Genomic DNA, 23,777 nt, shown 5'->3' on the forward strand with positions numbered 1-23,777 from the left:
TACAAGCAGATAGAAAGAGCAGTCAGTAAAACACAGATAAGACAGCTCAGGCACAGTGTGAAGTAGGGGGAAAGTCTCTTGGGTAACTACCAAACCTCACCCTCATACAATGGGCCCCAGTGAAACAGTGGGCCTTAATAAGCACATTCCTTTCCCTTCAGGTGTACTAAGATAGGGAAGCTAAAAGCAGACTTTTAGCTGCTGGTATGCCTGCAGCTGCAGAAAGATGTATGGGAATAGACACACAACTCTCCCTCCCAGATAAGCACAGCAAAGAGACACAGAAGCAGTCCAAGCCTCTGTTAAACTCTCCCACCCTGAATCCTTAAAAACTCTTAGTCTGTAAGAGAGTGTGGCTCTGACCTAACTTGGCCAGCCACCAGTCTCAGGTTTATTTAAAATAAACCTGTCCCTGTTTACTATAAAACCACCCTTCGTGCTTCTCTCCTCTATTTAATTCTTACATCTATGTTTGTTTGAAATCCAGTTTTTCCTATGACCTCAACAAAATAAATAGAGGTGAAGGGGTGGGTCGCCCCTCCACACCTGTGGTTGTTTCTCGTTAGGTGGAACGAGAGACTTGGAAAAGAAAAAGACACAGAGACAAAGTATAGAGAAAGAAATAAGGGGACCCAGGGGACCAGCATTCAGCATATGGAGGATCCCTCTGGCTTCTGAGTTCCCTTAGTATTTATTGATTATTTGTCGCTGTTTCTCAGAGAGGGGGATGTGTCATGGTCACAAGACAATAGTGGGGAGAGGGTCAGCAGACAAACACATGAACAAAGGTCTTTGCATCATAGACAAGGTAAAGAATCAAGTGCTGTGCTTTAGATATGCATACACATAAACATCTCAATGTTTTGCTAAGCAGTATTGCTGCCCGCATGTCTCACCTCTAGCCCTAAGGTGGTTTTTCCCTTTCTCAGTAGATGGAACATACAATCGGGTTTTATACCAAGACATTCCATTGTCCAGGGACAGGCAGGAGACAGATGCCTTCCTCTTGTCTCAACTGCAAGAGGCATGCCTTCCTCTTATACTAATCCTCCTCAGCACAGACCCTTTACGGGTGTTGGGCTGGGGGACGGTCAGGTCTTTCCCTTCCCACGAGGCCATATTTCAGACTATCACATGGGGAGAAACCTTGGACAATACCTGGCTTTCCTAGGCAGAGATCCCTGTGGCCTTCACAGTTTTTGTGTCCCTGGGTACTTGAGATTAGGGAGTGGTGATGACTCTTAAGGAGCATGCTGCCTTCAAGCATTTGTTTAACAAAGCACATCTTGCACAACCCTTAATCCATTTAACCCTGAGTTTGACACAGCACATGTTTCAGAGAGCATGGGGTCAGGGGTAAGGTCACAGATTAACAGCATCTCGAGGCAGAAGAATTTTTCTTAGTACAGAACAAAATGGAGTCTCTTATGTCCACTTCTTTCTACACAGACATATTAACAATCTGATCTCTCTTGCTTTTCACCACATTTCCCCCTTCATCTGGTGCCCAACATGGAGGCTTTTCTCTAGGGTGAAGGTACGCTCAAGCGTGGTCATTGAGGACAAGTCGACGAGAGATCCCGAGTGTGTCTACAGTCAGCCTTACGTCTCTCATTCCACCTAACGAGAAACACCCACAGGTGTGGAGGGGCGACCCACCGCTTCACAGAGGCGCATGTGAAAATTTAGCTTTAATAGGGTTATTCTCTTGGAAGAATTGAGTCAATTTTCTTAAAGCAGAAAAACCTAGATGATGTTATGGGTTGAATGTTTTAAGTTCCTGGTACCTGTTTTATTTGTATGTTTTATACTGTGCCTGGTTTCTTGTACCTTTGCAGTGCTGTCAAAAATTCTCTTTTTGAAACAAGGAAGCTGCAATGAGAAAAGCATTTCTAACTCGCAGTGCATTACAAATCTTCCTTTCGGAGATTATAGCTCTAGATCTTTTCCAACCTCAAGGTTCCCTCTACCACCAGCCGAGCCCAGGAAACCACCCAGAGGTGCACAGCGCCTCCTCCTGGGAGAGTAGCAGAGTTAACCGGGAGTCCGCGGCGGAGCGCTGACCTCCAGTGCCGCGGTCTTCACTGTGCAGTCTCAGAAGCACCTCGGGCAGTTTCTGCACAAGTACCCACGCCAGGAAGGAGAGACTTGGCTGGCTCTATAGCCCCAAACTCGCTTGAGCTGAGGATAAGTCTGCAACACCGCGGAAGACAAGGGATGCTAATGAGACTGAACTTCCGAACCTCGCTCTATGGGTTGGGCTTTGCTTTCTCACTGCACCTTGCTCCTTAGAGTTGGCTCTATGGGCGGGACAATGCCAGGTGGGTGGCAACTCGCTCTGTGGGCGGGACTTCCGCCTGTGGACGGGGCTCCATTCAGTGGGTGGAGCTACGGCTCGTGAGCGGAATCCTGACTGGTTCATTCTCCCCGGAACTTCCTAGACGGCGTACGTGCCAGATGGTGTCACCTAGAGCTTAAAAAGCTGCACGCAAGTATTAAATTGCTGGTGAGAGTTTAATAAATTAAGTTTTCTGGAGGGCTGGCGTGAAGTTTGCAGGGGTCGGGGTTGGATTGGGCCGGTCTCGTACCGCTGTGGCCTGTAGGCACGGTTCCATCGCGCTCTACCTCGGGCAGCCCTACTGGGTAGCAGGCCGGAAACCCCGGTGCTTGTTGGCCTTTCATCTCCTGATGCGGTCCCAGTTTCGGACTGTGTCTTTCATGATCAGTTTCTACGTGGTTTTCAGAGAATTTCCTTCCACTCGCACACCGCCACTGGTGTATTATTTTCTCCACGAACCTTGCTCAGGTCTACAGCCCTAGTAAACCTCTCCTCCACTTGTAGACTGTCTGTTCATGGTCCATGTGTATATATTATAGGTAGTGTCATGTACAATATACCTATCAAGTTTGTGTATGTTCTGTATATATACTGTCATTATTTATGTTGCATATATATTTTTTGTGTATACCAGGTTTGTGACTACCACACCTGGCATATAGCAATTGATTAATATATACTAGATGAATGATTGGATTTTGGTTACTATTGTAATAATTTTATTTTAATTTTTATTTTTATTGAGACTGAGTCTCAGTCTGTCGCCCAGGCTGGTGTGCAGTGGCGCGGTCTCGGCTCACTGAAACCTCCTCCTCCTCGTGTCTCAGCCTCCCGAGTAGCTGGGATTACAGGCGCGTGTCACCACGCCCGGGTAATTTTTATTTTTTTCGTGGAAACGGGATTTCATCATGTTGGCCAGGGTGGTCTCGAACTCCTGACCTCAAGTGATCCATCCGCCTCGGCCTCCGAAAGTGCTGGGATTACAGGTATCAGCCACCGCTCCCGGCCTGGAATGATTTTAGATTACTGCATTTGAGGGGTTTTATTATGCATATTTTATTTTTTGCATCTTCTGTAATAACCATGTATTTTCTACTGCATTCTTTTTTAAGTAGGAGGAATACTGTTGGGGTTCAAAAGCATTGCTGTTTCGGTTAAGTAGTTCCTTAATTACTTAAAATGTAGTAAGGCTACATTGAAGGAAGATATAAATTTCAGTCAAGGCTACGACCGAGCAAAGGAAAAAAAGGAAGAATGTTCAAGGTGTCTGTGCAGGAGTACAGTTAGACCAGGCTGGCTAGAGCAGAGTTTATAGAGACGTAACAGGAGATATATGTGGCAGATTTAGGGTAGATTCAGCGTGCCAGTAATATGCCAAGCCAAGGCACGTTGCCCCTTATACATTGGGAAAACTGTTGGTTTTTAACAATGGGAAGGTCGATCGCATAGCTTGGTGCCAGATAGCCACTGTGCAGATGGCTTAAGCCAGGGGTTGGCAGATTTTCTGTTAAAGGTCGGACACTAAATATTTTGGACTTTGTGGGTCATAGTTATAGCAGGAAAGCAGCCATATCAGCACATGATTGAATGGACATAACTGTATTCCAATTAAACTTTATTTTTTAATTAATTAATTTTTTTGAGACAGAGTCTTGCTCTGTCACTCAGGCTGGAGTGCACTGGTGCAATCTTGGCTCACTGCAACCTCCGCCTTCTGGATTCAAGTGATTCTCCTTCCTCAGTCTCCCAAGTAGCTGGGATCACAGGCATGTGCCACTACGCCCAGCTAATTTTTGTATTTGTAGTAGAGACAGGGTTTCGCCATGGTGAGGCTGGTCTCTGCCTTCGCCTCCCAAAGTGCTAGGGTTATAGGTGTGAGCCACCGCGCCTGCACTTGGCTTCCAATTAAACTTTACTTACAAGGACAGGTGCTTGGCCTGATTTGGTCCATGGGCATAGTTTGACAAACAGTGGTTTGAACAAATGGACCTAGGGACTTCAACAAGAACCCAGTCCTGAACTAAGCAATATTACACCATGTTTTTGTATAGCTTTTATATTTATACATGAAGTGCAATACCACATAACGTTAGCTCTGATCTAGTCTGCCTAGCTGTAAGTCCTGGCATCTCCTGGTTAATGACAGTGTGACATTGGGCAAATTAACTTCTCTTTGTGTCAGTTTTTTTATTTTAATCTTTAAAATGGGGATAATAGTACTTATTACAAAGGGTTGTTGTAAGGAGTAAATGAGTTAAAGCACATTAGTGTAGTGCTTGTACATACAATAAAAGCTCAATACATGTTAATATTTTAAAAATTATTCCTCATATACATTATTAAAGACAGATCTGAGAGATGTTTTAAGGTAGAATTTACTGGCTTAATTCATCTCTAGCTACGGAGGAAAGACAATATCCAACATTTCAAGGCAAGGGCCATTGACGTAGAGGTAATATGGAAGTCATAAAAGTAAATTAAGAGAGAGAGGGAGGTAGGAAATGGAGGATTAAGGACTGATTTTGATGGGATGCACAGGAGAGAAAGTGGGGAGAGTAAAAAGGAATAAAAAAGAAGTCAAGAAGGAGGCAGAATCAGTCTCTAAAGTATGATAGGAACCAGAATAGCATAGTAGTATATAGACTAACAGAAGGATGGGTGGTGAGGTACTGCTGAGAATAACAGTTATTGTGTTGATGATATTAGTGAATTCAACCAGCAGATATTAATTGGATGCCTCCTATGGGCCCATTACTGGGGATACAGGGAAGAATTAGCTACTCTGTACTCAAAGAGCAGAAAATCTACTAGGAGTGAAAGACATGGAAATAATATATGCACCAACTTTAAAAATAATCAAGAGTAAGATGGAATTTTTTAGATTTAATTGGTACCTTTAAAAAGTTAAAATTGACTTACAGTTCATAAATGTGGGCAATTTAATTGAATTTATTTTCTTTTCTAGACAATGGCCAAGAACAAATTAAGACGGCTGAAGTCCAGGAATGTATTTCACATAGCCAGCCAAAAAAACTTTAAGGCTAAAAACAAATCAAAACCAGTTACCACTAATCTTAAGAAGGTGAGTATTAGTTAAGTACTCTGACTTTATTGTTTACAAGCAAAGTGTCATTTTAAGCTACTGAACAACTGTGGGCTATGACTTTTTAAAAAGGTTCTTCATTTTTCCTAGAAAGGTAAGGATGGTTTCAAGCATTTGTCTAAAAAAATATATAAAAAAAGGAAGAAAAACAACCTCCCTTTCTTGAAAACAAATGTTGAAAAGAAATAAACATTTTAACTACAAATGTGTGAAGCTTCAATTTAATAATTTACTGAAGCATAGAACTCATTTAAAAACCATAGTATGGGAAACAGTTCTTATCTCTGAACTCAAATACAAGAATGTATTAATAGAGGCAAGACATGGGATGTCAGTGAGCACCCATTCTTTTTCTCCTCAGTAATTCTTGTCTCTTTGAAGACATCTGCAATTCAAACAAAAACTTGTAAAATGAAGATAAAAAATATTTATTGAAATGCACAGTTTGAAAGGGGTTTCTTTCTTTTCTTTGTTTATATTTCAAAATACCTGAGACATTTCTTCAAGATTAACTAGATTCTTTTAAGAAAAATTTTTAAGAAAATATTTTCAAGTTTCAGTAGTAGATGGAGTCAGCTCTCCAGGACTCAGTTTAATTATAATAATCCTTAGAATTCTAACATTTCATCTTTCAACTTTCATGAGCTAGCTGAGTTAAGCTTTTTGGTTAAATAGTTTTATGATTTTATAAATGCTAGGAATGAAATTAAGCAGATGGTGGGGGTTTTGGGGATGACAGTTTATATAGGACAGTCTTCATAGTTGAAACATTGAAACCAAGACTAGAATGATAAAGAGCTAGCAATGCAAAGAGCCAGGAAGTGTTGGGAGTGGTAGGTTCGAGGCAAAGAAAAATAGCCAGTGCAGAGGCCCTGAGCTAGGGAAAAGCTTGGTGTATTTGAGGAAGATTATTTTATTTGGACAGGAGGTACTAGAACTTTTATGTATGCCACCAGGTAGGATCTAAGAGAGAGATCTATGGGTAGGCAGCATAAAGTGCAAAGGAGGTAAGGGTTTTGAAGGAGAAATTGTTTGGCGGCAGCAGCAGTGAAGAACAAGAGCACCACCCCTACCTCTGTTACACTCAAAAGAGGAGGACTGCAAGGGAAGCTGTCATCAGGGGTCTTCCATTAAGACAAGAAGGTCCAGGAAGGATTCAGAGATGTACTGTTATGTTAGAAGGGACTAAAAGTATTTGATCCAGGTTTCTTGTATAGATGCGGTATGACAGCACTGTAGCCTAGAAAGATTTTGGTCACTATAAGGATACAGGAAAAAAGCAACTCAGTTTCTCTTATTGTCACTCTCATATGGTCACTCAACACTTCTAATACTAGATTTGTGGGGTGGTTTCCCCCACACCTAACAATTCAGCAGATGAATCTTCAGCAGGCAGCAGCTGGGTGTCCTTTAATTGAAATCTGACACTGCTGACCTGGAGATAGCGTCAGATTCCTTGAGTCCTAAGCCTCTCCCCAACTTCCAGTGACAATCACAAGTCCCAGATGTTTTACCTGTGCTTCTCACCAACCAGCTATAAATAAAGGTTCCCATGACCCCCTCCTTGGGTTTGATTAATTTTCTAGAGCAGCTTGCAGAACCCAGGAAAATACTTTTACCAGTTTATTATAAAGGATATTACAAAGGAGACAGATGCGTAGCCAGATGGAAGAGGTGCAGAGAGCAAGGTACATGGGAAGGGGCATGGAGCTTCCCTGCTCTCTCTGGGCATGCCACTTTCTAGGAGCCCTCATGTGTTCAGCTATCCAGAAGCTCTTTGAACCCAGTTCTTCTGTAGATTTACGGAGGCTTCATTATGTAGGCATAATTCATTAAATCATTGGCCATTAGTGATGGGCTTAACCTTTATCCCGACTCCTCTCTCTGGAGCAGAAAGTCCTAATCCTCTAACCCTGGTTTTTATCTGACTAGCCCTCCTCCTGAGGCTATCTAGAGACTCCCAGCTGCCAGCCGTCTCATTAGCATTAAAAAGACACTGTTATGCCTCTTAATACAGTGATTTAAAAAGCTGTATGACGGGAAATGAGGACAAAGACCAAATATATGTATATATCTTATTATGAATCACAATATCACAGTCACATATCTTGGCCTTCTGTAACATAAGTGTGAGGCATATCCACATAGATCCCATTTTTTAAAAATCAAAACTTTTTGTCTATAATTTCCCAGTAAGACTATAAGAATTTTTGAGTGAATTATTCCTAATTTGTTGGTGAGAGTTTTTAGATTTTAGATTTAATGGGTTAAGGTTGAATATATCTTATCTTTAATGGTTATGAGATCATAGATTAATGCTTTTTTTTCTTTTTTAAAAGATAAACATTATGAATGAGGAAAAAGTTAAGAGAGTAAATAAAGCTTTTGTAAATGTACAAAAGGAACTTGCACATTTCTCAAAAAGCACTTCACTTGAACCTCTGCAGAAAGAACTGGTAAGCAGAAATCATTTGCTTTTTTTTATGGCTAACAAATTGAGGCTAATAAATTAAACTCCAAGTTTTCAAAGCCTGTAAGTTGAGTGTATTTCTTGGTACTGGCTCTCTAGTACTAGGCTCTATAGTATAAATAGCATATTCAGACTCTAAAACATTGTCTGAATATACAGATTTATTGTTCTACTTCCAAAGATATGACTAGAAAAATTAAATTGAATAACAGCTTATATAAGTCATTTGTCTGCTATTGTTGTCTACGTTTTTAAATACAATACTTTCTCCTTTCAGATTCCTCAGCAGTGTCATGAAAGCAAACCCGTTAATGTTGATGAAGCTACAAGATTAATGGCTCTGTTGTAATATAGTGGTGATGCATCTAATTCTTCACAAAGACCAATAAATTAAATGTTTTATACAATTTTATTTTTAAAAATCTTGTTAATGTACAGGCATTGGCACATTTTCAAAACAAACTACATAAACAGGTCTTTCCTATAACCTAGGAAAGTGGAATGTCAGAAGTCAACAAAATGTGATAAAGTGCTAAAACAGAAGGCACTTCACAAAATCTGTTCACTGAAACAGTTATATATCCTCGTTTACATCCTTTACTTTACAAGTGGCAGTGAATGTCTGTTTGGATAGAAGGACATACAGAAATACAGGCAGTTTAGTGGCAGTAAAAATATAAGACAAACAAGTAATGAGTCCTTGGCCAACTTGTTTTTGATGACTTGTAGTGTCCTTTAACTTTCCTCTTGTAAGAAGAAAAAACAGAAGGATTCACAATTAGAAGTTGAAATCCAGAATCTAGTTACTTTTGGGAGTGGGGAGGTTTGTGGATATTAAATCACTTATCCCCTAAAGCAATCAGAGCCCTTTGTTTTTATGGTTGAAGTTTTGTGAAGTAAAGAAAGTATTAGGGAAGAACACTTCAGAATCAGTGAACTAAAAGAAGTGTTACATTCATTATTTTAAATACTTAGGTTATTAAGAAGTCTAAAATGTTACACAGTTAGAGGTAGATAACAGTCCCAAGTTTCCATGGAATCTAATAATTTAGTATCTGGACATCAAACAGATCACAAACTCCTTCATTATCATCTAAATTAAAGTTGTAGTCATCTGCCGGGGTAGGAGAAAGCCTTAAGAGAGGAAACACTGCAAACAAAAAACAAATTCAGTGTTAAAGATGGTTTCTACACACAGTTAATGATCTTTAACAAAATACTCTCAAATACATCATTCCAAATTAAAGACTTGTGTAATGTGTATTTTGAAAGATTCTCATTTAGTAACAATTTATACATTGATTATTGATACTAGATTGAGAAATGGAAGTTAAATTTTTCTTTTTTCTTTCTTTTTTTTTTTTTTTTTTTAAGATGGAGTCTCCCTGTGTCATCCAGGCTGGAGTGCAGTGGCTTGATCTCGGCTCACTGCAAGCTCCACCTCCCGGGTTCATGCCATTCTCCTGCCTCAGCCTCCCGAGTAGCTGGGACTACAGGCGCCCGCCACCATGCCTGGCTAATTTTTTGTATTTTTTAATAGAGATGGGGTTTCACCATGTTAGCCAGGATGGTCTCTATCTCCTGACCTCGTGATGTGCCCACCTTGGCCTCCCAAAATGCTGGGATTACAGGCGTGAGCCACCGCGCCCGGCCTAGAAGTTAAATTTTTTATTGGTTGAACTTATCACTAAGGTAATATAACTAAAAGGCACTAATGAGGCCAGGTGCAGTGGCTCAGGCCTGTAATCCCAACACTTTGGGAGGCTGAGGCAGGTGGATCACTTGAGGCCAGGAGTTCGAGACTAGCCTGGCCAACATGGTGAAACCCCGTCTCTACTAAAAATACAAAAAGTAGCCAGGTGTGGTGGCAGGCGCCTGTCATACCAGCTACTCAGGAGACTGAGCCAGGAGAATCACTTGAACCTGCGAGGTGGAGGTTTCAGTGAGCTGAGATCATGCCACTGCACTCAGCCTAGATGACACTCCAGCCTGGATGACAGAGGGAGACTCTGCCTAAAAAAAAAAAAAAGAAACACAACAGAACACTAATGAAAGTGTTCTGTTTGCCACTTTGCAAACAGAAGAATGATTTGGTCTTACAAAGTTTGCTGATGTTCTCTGCTTCTACATATATGTTTAGTACATCTCTGGTTACTATAACATTTGCTAACTTAACTGCTACCACTTTGTAGGTTTCTACTATATTTGTTAGGAACTAGGACTCTGATCCAAGAACTTACAGAAGGAGAGAAATTATTAAAGTAATTAGCATATTGTAGCTAACTGATATTTAATAATTTTTCAGGTTAGATGACAACGTGGTTAATATTAATACTAATTCAGTGACTTCACATTGGCAGCTTGAAATTGGCCCGGGTAGGGGTATTTACAAAAGCAGGTGTTCAGATCACTTGCTGATTTAGACAAGTTATTTTACTCTTCTTGGACCAGATCCTTCAGGAGTGGAAAGGGCTAACAGTTTATTTTCAATGAAGGTGAGAAGTATCCCCATATGGATTCCTTTCCCTCAAAATGCAAGCAAAGAGAAATAAATTCTGAAGGATGCCTATTACTTACTGTAAGTGTTAAGGGAGAATTTTCATGAATCTTCATAGTAAAGCAGGTGGCAAATATATGTTCATTTCTTTTAAATTATGTTTCACTTATAAATTCCACAAAAGCATTACTGATATATGAGTTAGTAAAATTTTAACCTATTTACCATCAGAAGACATTAACTCATCAATGATATCTCCACTAATAGATCCTGCTGGAAACAGTAATAAAGTTTTGTTACATTTCTGTTAACAGTAAAAGATACTTATATTTAAACACAAGTAGTCACAGCAGCAGCTTGACTGATGCGCACATTTATATAAAGTACTAGTACTTTGTGGACAGGTTGTTTTCATGAGCACCTACTCTATGCCTGGCATTACTTTTAAACTTCCAAACTCAAGACGAAGACCAAAAGGCTCATTATCTGCCAGGCATGGTGGCTCATTCTTATAATTCTAGCACTTTGGGAGGCTGAGTGAGGCGGACGGATTGCTTGAGCTCAGGAGTTCAGACCAGCCTGGGCAACATAGTGAAACCCGTCTTTACAAAAAATACAAAAAAAATTAGCCAGACATTGGTGGCACGTACCTATGGTCCCAAATACTTGGGAGACTGAGGTGGGAAGGATCACTTGAGCCCAGGAGGTTGAGGCTGCAGTGAGCTGAGATCACGCCACTGCATTCCAGCCTGGCTGACAAAGTGAGACCCTGTCAAAAAAAAACAAAAAACAACAACAAAAAAAATCACCTCAACATCATTCTACCAAAACTGGCTCAGTTTTGGTCAGTAGTTTCATAATTCTCCCAGTTATTGAACCTTAAAACTTCAACATCACTTTCCATTCCTCCTGTTAACTTTATCTCCAGATCTCACACATCAAATGTTATTTTGCCTACAGTGTTTCTCAGATCTGTTCATTATTTCTCTTCCCAATCTCACTGTAATCACTGTTTTAGCCTTTTTATTTATTTATTTATTTTGAGACAGGATCTCTGTCTGTCACTCAGGCTGGTGTACATTACGTGCTGTCATGGCTCACTGCGGCCTTGACCTCCCAGGCTTGCAATCCTCCCACTATGGCCTCCCTCCCCAGTAGCTGGGACCACAGGCACACGTCACAATGCCTAGCTAATTTTTATTATTTTTTTTTTTTTAGAGATAGGGTCTCACTGTGTTGCCCAGGTTGGTCTCAAATTCCTGGGCTCAAGCAGTGTACCTGCCTCGGCCTCCCAAAGTGTTGGGATTACAGGCATGAGCCCCACCACACTTGGCCCTTGTTTTAGCCCTAATGTTCTCTCAATTGCATAACTGCAAACGTCTAGTTTCCATTGCCTCTGAATTCTGCTTCCCAGGGCCAAAAGCATCTTTCCTAATCATATTACTCCTGTGTGCACCATTATAGCTAATTATGCTATTTCCTTGGTCACAGATCTTCACTGGTTTATTGGATAAATGTCCTAACTACTCTGAAATTCAAGGCCCACTCTAATGTGGCCCAAAATTACTTTCCTTAGTTAGGATTTCCAAATATGAAACCATAAAAACAGAATACTCACTTTTTAAAAACACTTTGTTGAAGCCAATGTGTTAATTGTGTCTAAGCTTACCCATGTAAAACCCACGTAAAGCTTGCCTGCTTTATATTCTAATTAGATTGTAAGCTTTTTAGGGACTACATTTTCTTTCTTTCTTTTTTTTTTTTAAGACGTAGTCTTACTCTGTCGCCCAGACTGGAGTACAGTGGCGCGATCTTGGCTTACTGCAACCTCCAACTCCTGGGTTCAAGCAATTCTCCTGCCTCAACTTTCCAAGTAGCTGGGACTACAGGTGTGCGCCGCCACGCCCAGCTAATTTTTATATTTTTTAGTAGAGACAGGGCTTCACTATACGTTGGCCAGGCTGGTCTTGAACCCCTGACCTCAGGTAATCTGCCTGCGTTGGCTTCCCTAAGTGCTGGGATTACAGGTGTGAGCCACTGCGCCCAGCCAGGACTACATTTTCTATTGTGCATGCTAATGGCCTATAGTATAGACATATTTATAGGGGAAGGAAAAGAATAGATGTGGGCAAAAAGAAGCTAAAAAACATTCCATGTCCAGTTAGACCTTGTTAGCGTCACTTTTAACCTGTGAACTCCCATTTTAGCAATGAGACACATCTTAGAGGTAAAATAAACAATTTGGATTATATATAATATAGTTTTAAATTATCTGCAACATGATATCTATATTGGCACCATTCATTCATTCTGTAGTCAGTGAGAGATTGCCTACCATGGTCCCTTTATTTGGAATCAGTAAGATACTGCCAAATTAAGAGTTGTGCTCTCTACTCCTGATACCCAGTGTGAAATGTTTTAGCTTTTTAAAATTTCATAAATGAAACAACTGAGGAAAGTAAGATTTCCTACATAATTGGAGTTGAGACCATTTATCACTTCTATAAAACTAAGCTTCCCAAATAAAAAGTATAACAAAGAATATGGAGAAACAAGAGGCATAAGTCACTATGGTCTATACTTAAAATGGTTGGAACATATTTCACTAATTTATCCTAGACTTACTAAGAGAGATAAAAGAACCTTACCAAGTAAACATCAGGTAAAAGCTGACATCTATATATGCCACAAATGGAAAATTCCACACCTGACCTTGTGATAGGTTGCAGTCAAGCCACAGTCAATACTTTGTTTCATGCAAAAATTAAAACTATGGTATAAAATTATCTTCAGACTATGTGAATAAGCTGTGTATGAAACAAATGAATATTGTGTTTAGACTTGGGTCCTATCCCCAAGATATTATGTATATGCAAATATTCCAAAAGGTCAAAAGTGCTTGGGACATTTCTGGTCACAAGCACTTTGGATAAGAGATAGCCAACCTGTTTTTATATTTCTCCCTCTCTAATTTACAAAAGAAAGGCTCTGAACCCACCTGAAGATATATCTGTAGCTGATGTCTGCTGCAGAGCCTGGCTTCTTTCAGAGACATGTTGCTCAGGCAGATTTTGAGTTGCCATGCTGGATTTTTGTGGAGTCACTGGAGTCAAGGACTGGGAGAAAGGCTGTGTGAGGTCATCAGGTGGGGGAACAGGAAAAACCACGGGCTTAGATGAACTCGACTCTTTATTTATAAGCAGCACATGGATAGGTACTGAATGACTCTTTAGATTGATCTGGTATTTCTTTTGTCCATTCTGACCCTTTGAAGTTATTGGGTATAAACAAATATACAATTATTAATATTTCTAGCTAACTTAAGACAGTAAAATAAGACAGGCAAAGCTACTAGGGACTTACTAAATTCACATAACACAATAAAGTCATTAAGTCAAAACACAAAAGTAGAGACATAGAGTAGAATGTAATTTTGAGGGCTCTAAACCACTAGTCATCAAAAACTCTCTGGTGTAGATTCTGGCAACTGTCTGATGTTACCATGTGTGACTATATAATAGGTCAGGGCCCAGCAATGCTCCAGGTATTCCCCATATACAGGAGCTTTATCCCCTGGGGTTGGCCACCACATATCTGGTCAGTTCAACATGCTTCACAAATCAAATTCTTTTTTTTCCCATCTGCAAGCACAAAGACAACTAATTTCTCCTACTGAGAAATAAATATAACATTCTTCCAGCTGAAAAAAGTAATCTGTATCCTGAGGCTTCAGACTCCAGTAATACAAATGCCTAAATTTAAACTTTTTGAATAAGGGGGTGGGGGAAGGAGGTAGATAATATAGTAATCTTTTTCTACTCCCTTTTTTGGTTATTGCTTTCAAATTAGTTTGTTTTTAAAAATCTGAATCTGAAAATGAAAATCATGGAACTCATTTATAGTCAATAAATGTCTTTGATTTAATAAGCCAGACAATGTTTTGTAAAAGACCTAATTTAAAGGAATTGATTGTTGATATGTACATTGAACTTTTTCCTCAGTGGCAATTTTTATATCAGTTGTAGATGTGTTGTTGTTGTTGTTGTTTTGAGACAGAGGTTCACTCTTGTTGCCCAGGCTGGAGTGCAATGGCGCGATTTTGGCTCACTGCAACTGCTGCCTCCCGGCTTGAAACAATTCTCCTGCCTCAGCCTCTCAAGTAGCTGGGTTTACAGGTGTGCACCACCATGCCCGGCTAATTTTGTATTTTTAATAGAGATGGGGTTTCACCATGTTGGTCAGGCTGGTCTTAAACTCCTGACCTCAAGTGATCCACCTGCCTTGGCCTCCCAAAGTGCTGAGATTACAGGCGTGAGCCACTGCACCCGGCCCAATGTAGTCATTTTAACTGATTTTTATAGATTATTGGCCATATCATTAGTCGTTTCTTGACATCTTCTATCTTAAAATATTCAAATTTAAAATAATTTAATCAAAATGTTAAATCATTTTAAATCATTTGGTTACTTGGGGATAGATATCTTAGGGATAGGACCCAAGTCTAAACACAATATTCATTTGTTTCATACACACCTTGTTCACATAGCCTGAAGATAATTTTATACAATAGTTTTAATTTTTGTGTGAAACAAAAATCACTTGATAAAACATTCTGATTACTTTTTAAAAATTGACTTTATTTGAGCTAAATGATATCAATAAATGACTAAGGATATAGCCAATAATCTTTAAAATCATTTATGATTCATTTAGTTCTATAATTTTACCAAGGAATTAAAGACATACAAATTCAGCTATCAATACTTTTAGATAAAAACTTGACTAACTCACAGTGTTTACACAATTAGCTCACATTCAGCTAAAGAAAATATCCTTCTTGAGACAGTAGATTCATTTTTCCCACTTATGTAAATATAAGTTATCCTACATACCATTTCTGGAATGGGTACCTCCAGTTGTGTACCAGAAGGTGCCTGAATGGCCAAAGGTGTATCACCTGGTCAAAAATAAATATAAAGTTACATAAAATACTGTTGATCATGGAATATAGTGGCAAGAATGTGGGCTCTGGAATCAGAATGTTTGGTTCAGTCCCAAACTAGGTGACCTTGAGCTCTGGTTTTCAATTCTATAAAATGGGGGACACACAACCTACTGCATAGATTTATTTTGAGGATTAAATAAGGTAATACATATATCAGTATTATACATGGGTTAGCTGTATGATTCTCATTAACAAATTCAGCTCAAGTTGATTTTGCTTTCACTAAGACTCCTGTAAAGTCTGAGATTCTTAAAACCATTTAGCCTCAAATAACACTGTTCATTGGACTAAGGATAGTGGAGATTAGGTATGAGACAGTGAAATGTTGAGCTTAAGTGATTTTATTATTTTTGAAGCCAAATTCTACAACAAATCTCTGTTGAGTTGCAGATTAACAGAAGTCTCAGCAAACTTCCTTAAAAAACTCAGGAAATACAGTGGTAAAATAGAACAATAGGTCCATACGTATTTCCAACATAGTCTTACATAGAAAGTCAGATTCCACTTGATGAGGTACTTGGCAGAATCTTTTTAAATAAGTGGATAATACACATAAATTTAAATATGCACAATTTCATTTTACTTGTGTTGTAATTTTGGGAACACACGTCCCCCCATTTTAGTTATATTAATAACTATAATTATTAACACGATATTGTTATCTTAAGGAGAAAACACAGGGGCAGCAAATTGCATAGGAATAGGTTTCCTGGTTGTAAGATGGATTCACCTAATTCTTTCCTCATGGTTTCTTTGAGTTTCATTTGAGACCAGCATATACTTGCTGCATATAGTTTCATAAACAGTGCTGATGAGAACCATGTTCTAGTTCAAGTTTGGTCACTAACTCTGTGACTGTGTGACAATGAAAGTTGCTTAATCCCGCCCTGATTTAGCTTGCCCTCTGTCCCTGTCCCCTTCCCCTTCCACACACAGTTGATGCCTACCAGTGGAGCTAATGAACTGAATGCTGTGAAAAGCAGCTATTCTCATGAAAACAGAAACAAAAGCAGTCTATGAATACATGGCATGGTGGAGTGAGACACTGTGTCCACAACTTCTGAAAATGACAGGATAAGGGCACAGGGAATTCTAAATCACTCTCCACTGAATCGGTTGATGAGAGGAAGAATGCAAGGAAAAGTCTAATGGTACTTACCATTAAAGAAATTACAGATGTCTTCATGAGTTACATAGGAAAACGTACTGTCATAGGAGTTAAGGAACAACATTTATATCAAGCCGTAGGCATTTAAATTAAGGTAATACATCTGAAGGTCAAAATAACTAAATGACCATATGCACGAGGGACTGCCACCCATGGACAGATAAAAAAAGAAGTCTACTCTAGAAAGGTAAAGACAATTAAAGGAGTTCCCATCCTTTGCTCTTAGAAGAAGCCATTCTGATTTTTGTGACATTTGAGGACCCTTAGGAGAGAGATGGAAAGCAGTGCACATTCTTCATGGAGGCAAAGATTCTGGGGGAAGGGAATGGATGGGGAAAAGGAGGCCAACAGCAACCATGTCAGCTTCCACATCAGGAATTTTCTGTGATTGTTGTTTTTTGTTCTTGTATTAAATGGTCAGGTATGTCCACAAGAGGACACAGAGGAAAAGAAAGGCTCAGAAAAACAAAGTATTACACTCATAGGTCCTAGTGACGGGAGGCAGGGCAGGCTACTCAGGGCCACATTGTTAAGACAACAAGGTGGTCAGGAGACAGAAGACAGGAGCAAGGGGAAAGCATTAGCCCAGAGCTTTTACTGGGGTTTCCTTGGGAAAAGAAATGCAGGGTGGCCGGGCATGGTGGCTCAAGCCACCCAGCACTTTGGGAGGCTGAGGCAGGTGGATCACTTGAGGTCAGGAGTTCAAGACCAGCCTGACCATATGCACAGACGGGCTGCCACACATGGACAGATAAAAAAAGAAGTCTAGTCTAGAAATGGTGAAACCCGTCTCTACTAAAATACAAAACTTAGAAGGGCATGGTGGTGAGCGCCTGTAATCACAGCTACTCTGGAGGCTGAGGCAGAAGAATTGCTTAAACCCAGGGAGTAAAGGTTGCAGTGAGCCAAGATTGTGCCACTGCACTCCAGCCTGGGCAACAGAGTGACTCCATCTGAGGAAAAAAAAAAAAAAAAATGCAGGGTAGGGAGGACACTATGATTGGCTAGTTTGGATAATTTTGTTTTGTTTTGTTTTGAGACGGAGTTTGCTCTGTCACCCAAGCTGAAGTGCAGTAGTGTGATCTTGGCTCACTGCAGCTTCTGCCTCCTGGGTTCAAGCAATTCTCCTATGCTCCCTGGTAGCTGGGATTACAGATGCACGTTGCCATGCCCAGCTAGTTTTTGTACTTTTAGTAGGGACAGGGTTTCACCCTGTTGGCCAGGCTGGTCTCAAACTCCTGATCTCAGGTGATCCGCCAAACTTGGCTTCCCAAAGTGCTGGGATTACAGGTGTGAGCCACTGCATTTTGCCTAGTTTGGATAATTTTGGTGGGCTCTAAGCTATGCAGGTAGTCCCCTAGTTGTCTGGTACCTGGACCTGGGATGATTAAGGCAGAGGAATATTGCCACCTGGGGTGTATGGACTGGAGAGAGGAGGTCTGGACCTGAACTGGTTAGTTTATATATCAAACGGATTCTCCTAGCTGAGCCCATGCTGTTTCTTTCTTTTTTTTTTTAATTTTATTATTATTATACTTTAAGTTTTAGGGTACACGTGCACAATGTGCAGGTTTGTTACATATGTGTACATGTGTCATGTTGGTGTGCTGCACCCATTAACTCATCATTTCACCCCACAACAGGCCCCGGTGTGTGATGTTCCCCTTCCTGTCTCCATGTGTTCAATTCCCACCTATGAGTGAGAACATGTGGTATTTGGTTTTTTGTCCTTGCAATAGTTTGCTGAGAATGATGGTTTCCAGCTTCATCCATGTCCCTAAAAAGGACATGAACTCATCACTTTTTATGGCTGCATAGTATTCCATGGTGTATATGTGCCACATTTTCTTAATCCAGTCTATCATTGTTGGACATTTGACTTGGTTCCAAGTCTTTGCTATTGTGAATTGTGCTGCAATAAAATTACATGTGCACGTGTCTTTATAGCAGCATTATTTGTAATCCCCTGGGTATATACACAGAAATGTGATGGCTGGGTCAAATGGTATTTCTAGTTCTAGATCCCTGAGGAATTGCCACACTGACTTCCACAATGGTTGAACTAGTTTACAGTCCCACCAACAGTGTAAAAGTGTTCCTATTTCTCCACATCCTCTCCAGCACCTGTTGTTTCCTGACTTTTTAATGATTGCCATTCTAACTGGTGTGAGATGGTATCTCATTGTGGTTTTGATATGCATTTCCCTGATGGCCAGTGATGATGAGCATTTTTTCATTTGTCTTTTGGCCGCATAAATGTCTTCTTTTGAGAAGTGTCTGTTCATATCCTTCACCCACTTGTTGATGCGGTTGCTTGTTTTTTTCTTGTAAATTTGTTGGAGTTTATTGTAGATTCTGGATATTAGCCCTGTGTCAGATGTGTAGATTGCAAAAATTTTCTCCCATTTTGTAGGTTGCCTGTCCACTCTGATGGTAGTTTCTTTTGCTGTGCAGAAGCTCTTTAGTTTAATTAGATTCCATTTGTCAATTTTGGCTTTTGTTGCCATTGTTTTTGGTGTTTTAGACATGAGGTCCTTGCCCATGCCTATGTCCTGAAATATATTGCCTAGGTTTTCTTCTAGGGTTTTATGGTTTTAGGTCTAAAATTTAAGTCTTTAATCCATCTTGAGTTAATTTTTGTATAAGGTGTAATGAAAGGATCCAGTTTCAGCTTTCTAAATATGGCTAGCTAGTTTTCCCAGCACCATTTATTAAATAGGGAATCCTTTCCCCATTTCTTGGGAAACATAGGTTTTTTGCACTCTGCAAAGGGACTCCTATAAACTCTCTGCAGCCTATAGTGAAAAACTGAATATCCTATGATATAAACTATCTGTGAAACCACTTTGTTATGTATGAATTCAGATCACAGTGTGAAACCTTTCTTTACATTTATCAGGATTGAAACACTGTTTTTAGAATCTGTGAAGAAACATTTCAGAGCACACTGAGTTCTATAATGGAAAACCACATATTCTGTGATAAAAACTAGAAAGAAGCTATCTGTCAAACTGCTTTGTGATGTGTGATTTTAACTCATAAAATGAAACCTTTCTTTACATTCAATAGGTTGCAAACACTGTTTTTGTTGGTTCTGCCAAGGGACATTTCTTAGATCACAGTGGTATATATTGTAAAATGGAGTATTCTGTAATAAAAACTAGAAAGAAACTATCAGTGAGACCACTTTGTGTTGTGTGGATTCAGCTCACAAATTTAAAACTTGTTTACATTCAGCAGGTTGGAAACACTTTTTTACTGCGATTTGTGAGGTGACATTTCCAAGCTCACTGAGGCCTATAGTAAAAAACAAAATATCTCAAGATAAAAACTAGAAAGAAGCTTGTGACTTGTGATGTCTGGATTCAGCTCACAGAGTTAAACCTTTCTTTACATTCAGCAGGTTGCAAACACTCTTTTTGTAGAATCTGCAAAAAGGCTTTTCAAAGCTCAGTGAGCTCTATAGGGAAAAAAAACAAATATCCCATGGTAAAAGCTAGAAAGGAGCTACGTGTGAAATTGCTTTGTAATGTGTGTATTCAGCTCATAAATGGAAACATTTTTTTACATTCAGCAGGTTGTAGGCACTGTTTTTGTAGATTCTGTGAAAAAACATTTCAAAGCTCACTGAGGCCTATAGCAAAAAACTGAATATCGTGCAATAAAAACTAAAAAGAAGCTATAAGTGAAACTTCTTTGTGATATGTGGATTCAGCTCATAGAGTGAAAACTTTCTTCATATAGAGCAGGTTGGAAACACTGTTTCTTTTTTTTTTTGGACCTGCAATGAAATATTTTAAATCTCCCTAAGGATTATAGTGAAAAACCAAACATCGCATGATAAAAGGTAGATGGAAGCTATCTTTGAAAGAGCTTTGTGATATCTGGATTCAGCTCACAGAATCAAACCTTCCTTTAAATTCAGAAAGTTGGAAATGCTGTGTTTGTATGGTCTTCAAAGAAATATATTGGAGCCCATGGAAAACTATACTGAAAAACCAAATATCCTGAGATAAAAACTACCTGTGAAACCACTTTGTGATGTGTGGATTCAGCTTATAGAGTGAAACTCTTTTTATATTCAGCAGGTTGGAAACACTGTTTTTGTAGAACCTATGAAGGAACATATCTGAGCTCACTGAGGCCTATAGTGAAAAATTGAATATCCCATGATAAAAACTAGAAACTATATGTGAAATTGCTTTGTGACATGGTTGCAGCTCACAGAGTTAAACCATTCTTTACATTCAGCAAGTTGGAAACTTTGTTTTCATAAAATCTGCAAAGAGTCATTTCAGAGCTTACTGAAGCCTATAGTGAAAAACTGAATATCCCATCATAAAAACTTGAAAGAATCTATCTGTGAAACTGCTTTCTAGAGTGAGGATTTCGTTCATAAAGTGAAACTTTTTTGACATTCAGAGGGTTGTAGACACTGTTTTTATAGATTCTGTGAAGGGGCATTTCAGAGCTTACTGAGGTCTACAGTGAAAAACTGGATATCCTGCAATAAAAACTAGAAAGAAGCTATCTGTAAAACCATTTGTGATTTGTGGATTCAGCCCATAGAATTAAATCTTTCTTTACAATCATTAAGTTGGATATATTGTTTTCGTAGGATCTGCAAAAAGACATTTTGGAACTCACTGATGATTATAGTGAAAAACCAAATATCTTGTGATAAAAACTAGAAAGAATTTATCCATTAAACTGTTTTGTGATGTGTGGGGTTTGGCTCATAAAATAAAACCTTTCTTTACATTCAGCAGTTAGAAAACACTGTTTTTGCAGGATCTGCAAAGGGGCTTTTCAGAGCTCACTGAGGCCTATAGTGAAAAACTGAATATCCCATGAAAAAAACTAGAAAGAACTTTTCTGTGAGGCTGCTTTGTGATGTGTAGATTCAGCTCACATCCTTAAACCTTTTTTTACATTGATTACGTTGGAAACACTGTTTTTATAGTATCTGAGGGGAGGTTTCAGAGCTCACTGAGGCCTGTTGTGAAAAACTGAATATCCCACCATAAAAACTAGAAAGAATCTGTATGTGAAACAGCTTTGTAATTCGTAGATTCAGGTTGTAAAGTGAAATCTTTCTTCACATTCAGCAGGTTGTAGACACTGTTTTTGCAGAATCTGTTAAAAGACATTTCAGAGCTCACTGAGGCCTACAGTGAAAAATCGAATATCCCATGATAAAAACTAGAAAGAAGCTATCTGTGACCGATTTGTGATATGTGCATTCAGCTCACATAGTGAAATGTTTCTTTACATTCAGTAGGTTGGAAACATTGTTTTTGTAGTATCTGCAAAAGGACATTTTAGAGCTCACTGAGGCATATAGTGAAAAACCAAATATTCCACCATAAAAAGAAGAAAGAAGCTATCTGTGAAACTGCTTTGTGATGTTTGGATTCAGCTCACAGAAGGAAACCTTTCTTTACGTTCAGCAGGTTGGAAACACTGTTTTTGTAGCATCTGCAAAGAGACATTTCTTAGCCCACTGAGGCCAGTAGTGAAAAGCTGACTATTCCTGGATAAAAACTAGAAGAAATCTATCTGTAAAACTGTTTTGCCATGTGTGGATTCAGCTTCCAGAGTTAAACCATTCTTTACATTTAGCAGGTTAGTAACACTGTTTTTGTAGAATTTGCTAAAAGACATTTCAGAGCTCACTGAGGTATATTGTCAAAAACCTAATATTCCATGATAAAACACTAGAAGGAAGCTATCCGTGAAACTGCTTTGTGATGTGTTTATTCAGTTCACACAGCTCACACAGTTAAACATTTCTTTATCACCAGGCATGGTTGCTCACGCCTGTAATCTGAGAACTTTGGGGGGCCAAGGTGGGTGGATAATAAGGTCAGGATATTGAGACCATCCTAACACAATGAAACCCCATCTTTACTAAAAATTACAAAAAATTAGGCAGGTGAGATTGTGGGTGCCTGTAGTCCCAGCTACTCAGGAGGCTGAGGCAAGAGAATGGCATGAACCCAGGAGGCAGAGCTTGCAGTGAGCCAAGATTGTGCCTCTGCACTCCAGCCTCGGTGACAGAGAAAGACTCCATCTCAAAAAAATAAAAATTTCTTTACATAAAACCGGTGGAAACACTAAGCATCCTGAAAAAAAAAAATAGAATACCCCACTATAAAAACTACTAAGAATCTTATTGTGAAACTGCCTTGTGATGTGTGGATTCAGCTCACAGAGTTAAAACTTTCTTTACTTTCAGCAGGTTGAAAACACTGTTTTTGTAGGATCTGTGAGGAGACATTTAGTAGCTAATTGAGGCCTATTGTGACAAATCGAATATCCCGTGATAAAAATTAGAAAGAAGCTATCTGTGAAACTGCTTTGTGATGTGTGGATTCAGCTCATAGAGTGAAATCTTTCTTCACATTAAGCACGTCGGAAACACTCTTCTTGTGGGACCTGCAATGGAACATTTCAAATCTCACTAAGGACTATAGTGAAAAACCATATATTGCAAGATAAAAACTAGATGGAAGCTATCTGTAAAATCACATGTGTTGATTCAGCTCACAGAGTTAAATCTTTCTTTAAATTCAGTAGATTTGAATTACTGGTTTGTTTTTTTTTTTTTGGATCTTGCAAAGGGACATTTGGAGACCCTGGAAAACTATAGTGAAAAAAGAAATAATTTGCGATAAACACTATTTGTGAAACCACTTTTTGATGTGTGGATTCAGCTCATCATGTGAAAACTTTCTTTACATCCTGCAGGATTGAAACACTGTTTTTAGAAATTGTGAAGGGACATTTAGGAGCTCACTGAAGCCTGTAGTGAAAAAACAAATATTCTGTGATTGAAAACTAGAAAGAAGCTATATTTCAAACCGCTTTGTAATGTGTGAATTCAGCTCACAGACTTAAACATTTATTTACATTAAGCAGGTTGGAAACACTGTTTTTGTGGAATCTGAGAAGGGATATTTCAGAGCCCATGGAGGCCTATGGTGAAAAACTGAACATCTTGTGATAAAAACTAGAAAAGTGCTATCTGCAAAACTGCTTTGTGCTGTGTGGATTCAGCTCATAGAGTGAAATTTTTCTTCACATTCAGCAGGTTGGCAATGCTGTTTTTGGAGAATGTGTACAGAGACATTTTGGAGCTCACTGAAGCCCATAGTAAAAAATGGAATATCCCATGGTAAAAGCTAGAAAGAAGC

At 39.2% G+C, this 23,777-nt stretch overlaps 2 protein-coding genes across 2 annotated transcripts; one reads left to right on the forward strand and one right to left on the reverse strand.

Moving 5' to 3' along the window:
- The first annotated feature begins 2,382 nt into the window (after positions 1–2,382).
- Positions 2,383–8,318, forward strand: LOC129060987 (ribosomal biogenesis factor-like). Its single transcript, XM_054561571.2, has 4 exons — positions 2,383–2,506; positions 5,304–5,420; positions 7,781–7,897; positions 8,189–8,318. The coding sequence occupies exons 2-4, from the start codon at positions 5,307–5,309 to the stop codon at positions 8,258–8,260; spliced, it is 303 nt and encodes a 100-aa protein (XP_054417546.2). The 5' UTR covers positions 2,383–2,506; positions 5,304–5,306; the 3' UTR covers positions 8,261–8,318.
- Positions 8,319–8,833: 515 nt separating this feature from the next.
- LOC129060986 (transcription factor E2F5-like) lies at positions 8,834–15,354 on the reverse strand. The gene is made up of 4 exons (XM_054561570.2): positions 15,301–15,354; positions 13,407–13,674; positions 10,634–10,681; positions 8,834–9,061 (listed from the first exon to the last, which is right to left on the reverse strand). The coding sequence occupies exons 1-4, from the start codon at positions 15,301–15,303 to the stop codon at positions 8,952–8,954; spliced, it is 429 nt and encodes a 142-aa protein (XP_054417545.1). The 5' UTR covers positions 15,304–15,354; the 3' UTR covers positions 8,834–8,951.
- Positions 15,355–23,777: the final 8,423 nt, after the last annotated feature.

This window comes from Pongo abelii, chromosome 7 (genome assembly GCF_028885655.2).
Source record: "Pongo abelii isolate AG06213 chromosome 7, NHGRI_mPonAbe1-v2.0_pri, whole genome shotgun sequence".
NCBI lineage: Eukaryota > Metazoa > Chordata > Mammalia > Primates > Hominidae > Pongo > Pongo abelii.

What these genes read in the sequence shown, in the direction of transcription:
- LOC129060987 (XM_054561571.2), top strand. Translation starts at nt 5,307, where the DNA reads ATGGCCAAGAACAAATTAAGACGGCTGAAGTCCAGGAATGTATTTCAC. An exon ending in TTACCACTAATCTTAAGAAG is followed by an intron (nt 5,421 to 7,780) that starts GTGAGTATTAGT and finishes CTTTTTTAAAAG; the next exon opens with ATAAACATTATGAATGAGGA. An exon ending in AACCTCTGCAGAAAGAACTG is followed by an intron (nt 7,898 to 8,188) that starts GTAAGCAGAAAT and finishes TTCTCCTTTCAG; the next exon opens with ATTCCTCAGCAGTGTCATGA.
- LOC129060986 (XM_054561570.2), bottom strand. An exon ending in AGCTACAGATATATCTTCAG is followed by an intron (nt 10,682 to 13,406) that starts GTGGGTTCAGAG and finishes TACTGTTTCCAG; the next exon opens with CAGGATCTATTAGTGGAGAT. An exon ending in TGAGTTAATGTCTTCTGATG is followed by an intron (nt 9,062 to 10,633) that starts GTAAATAGGTTA and finishes TTTTGTTTGCAG; the next exon opens with TGTTTCCTCTCTTAAGGCTT.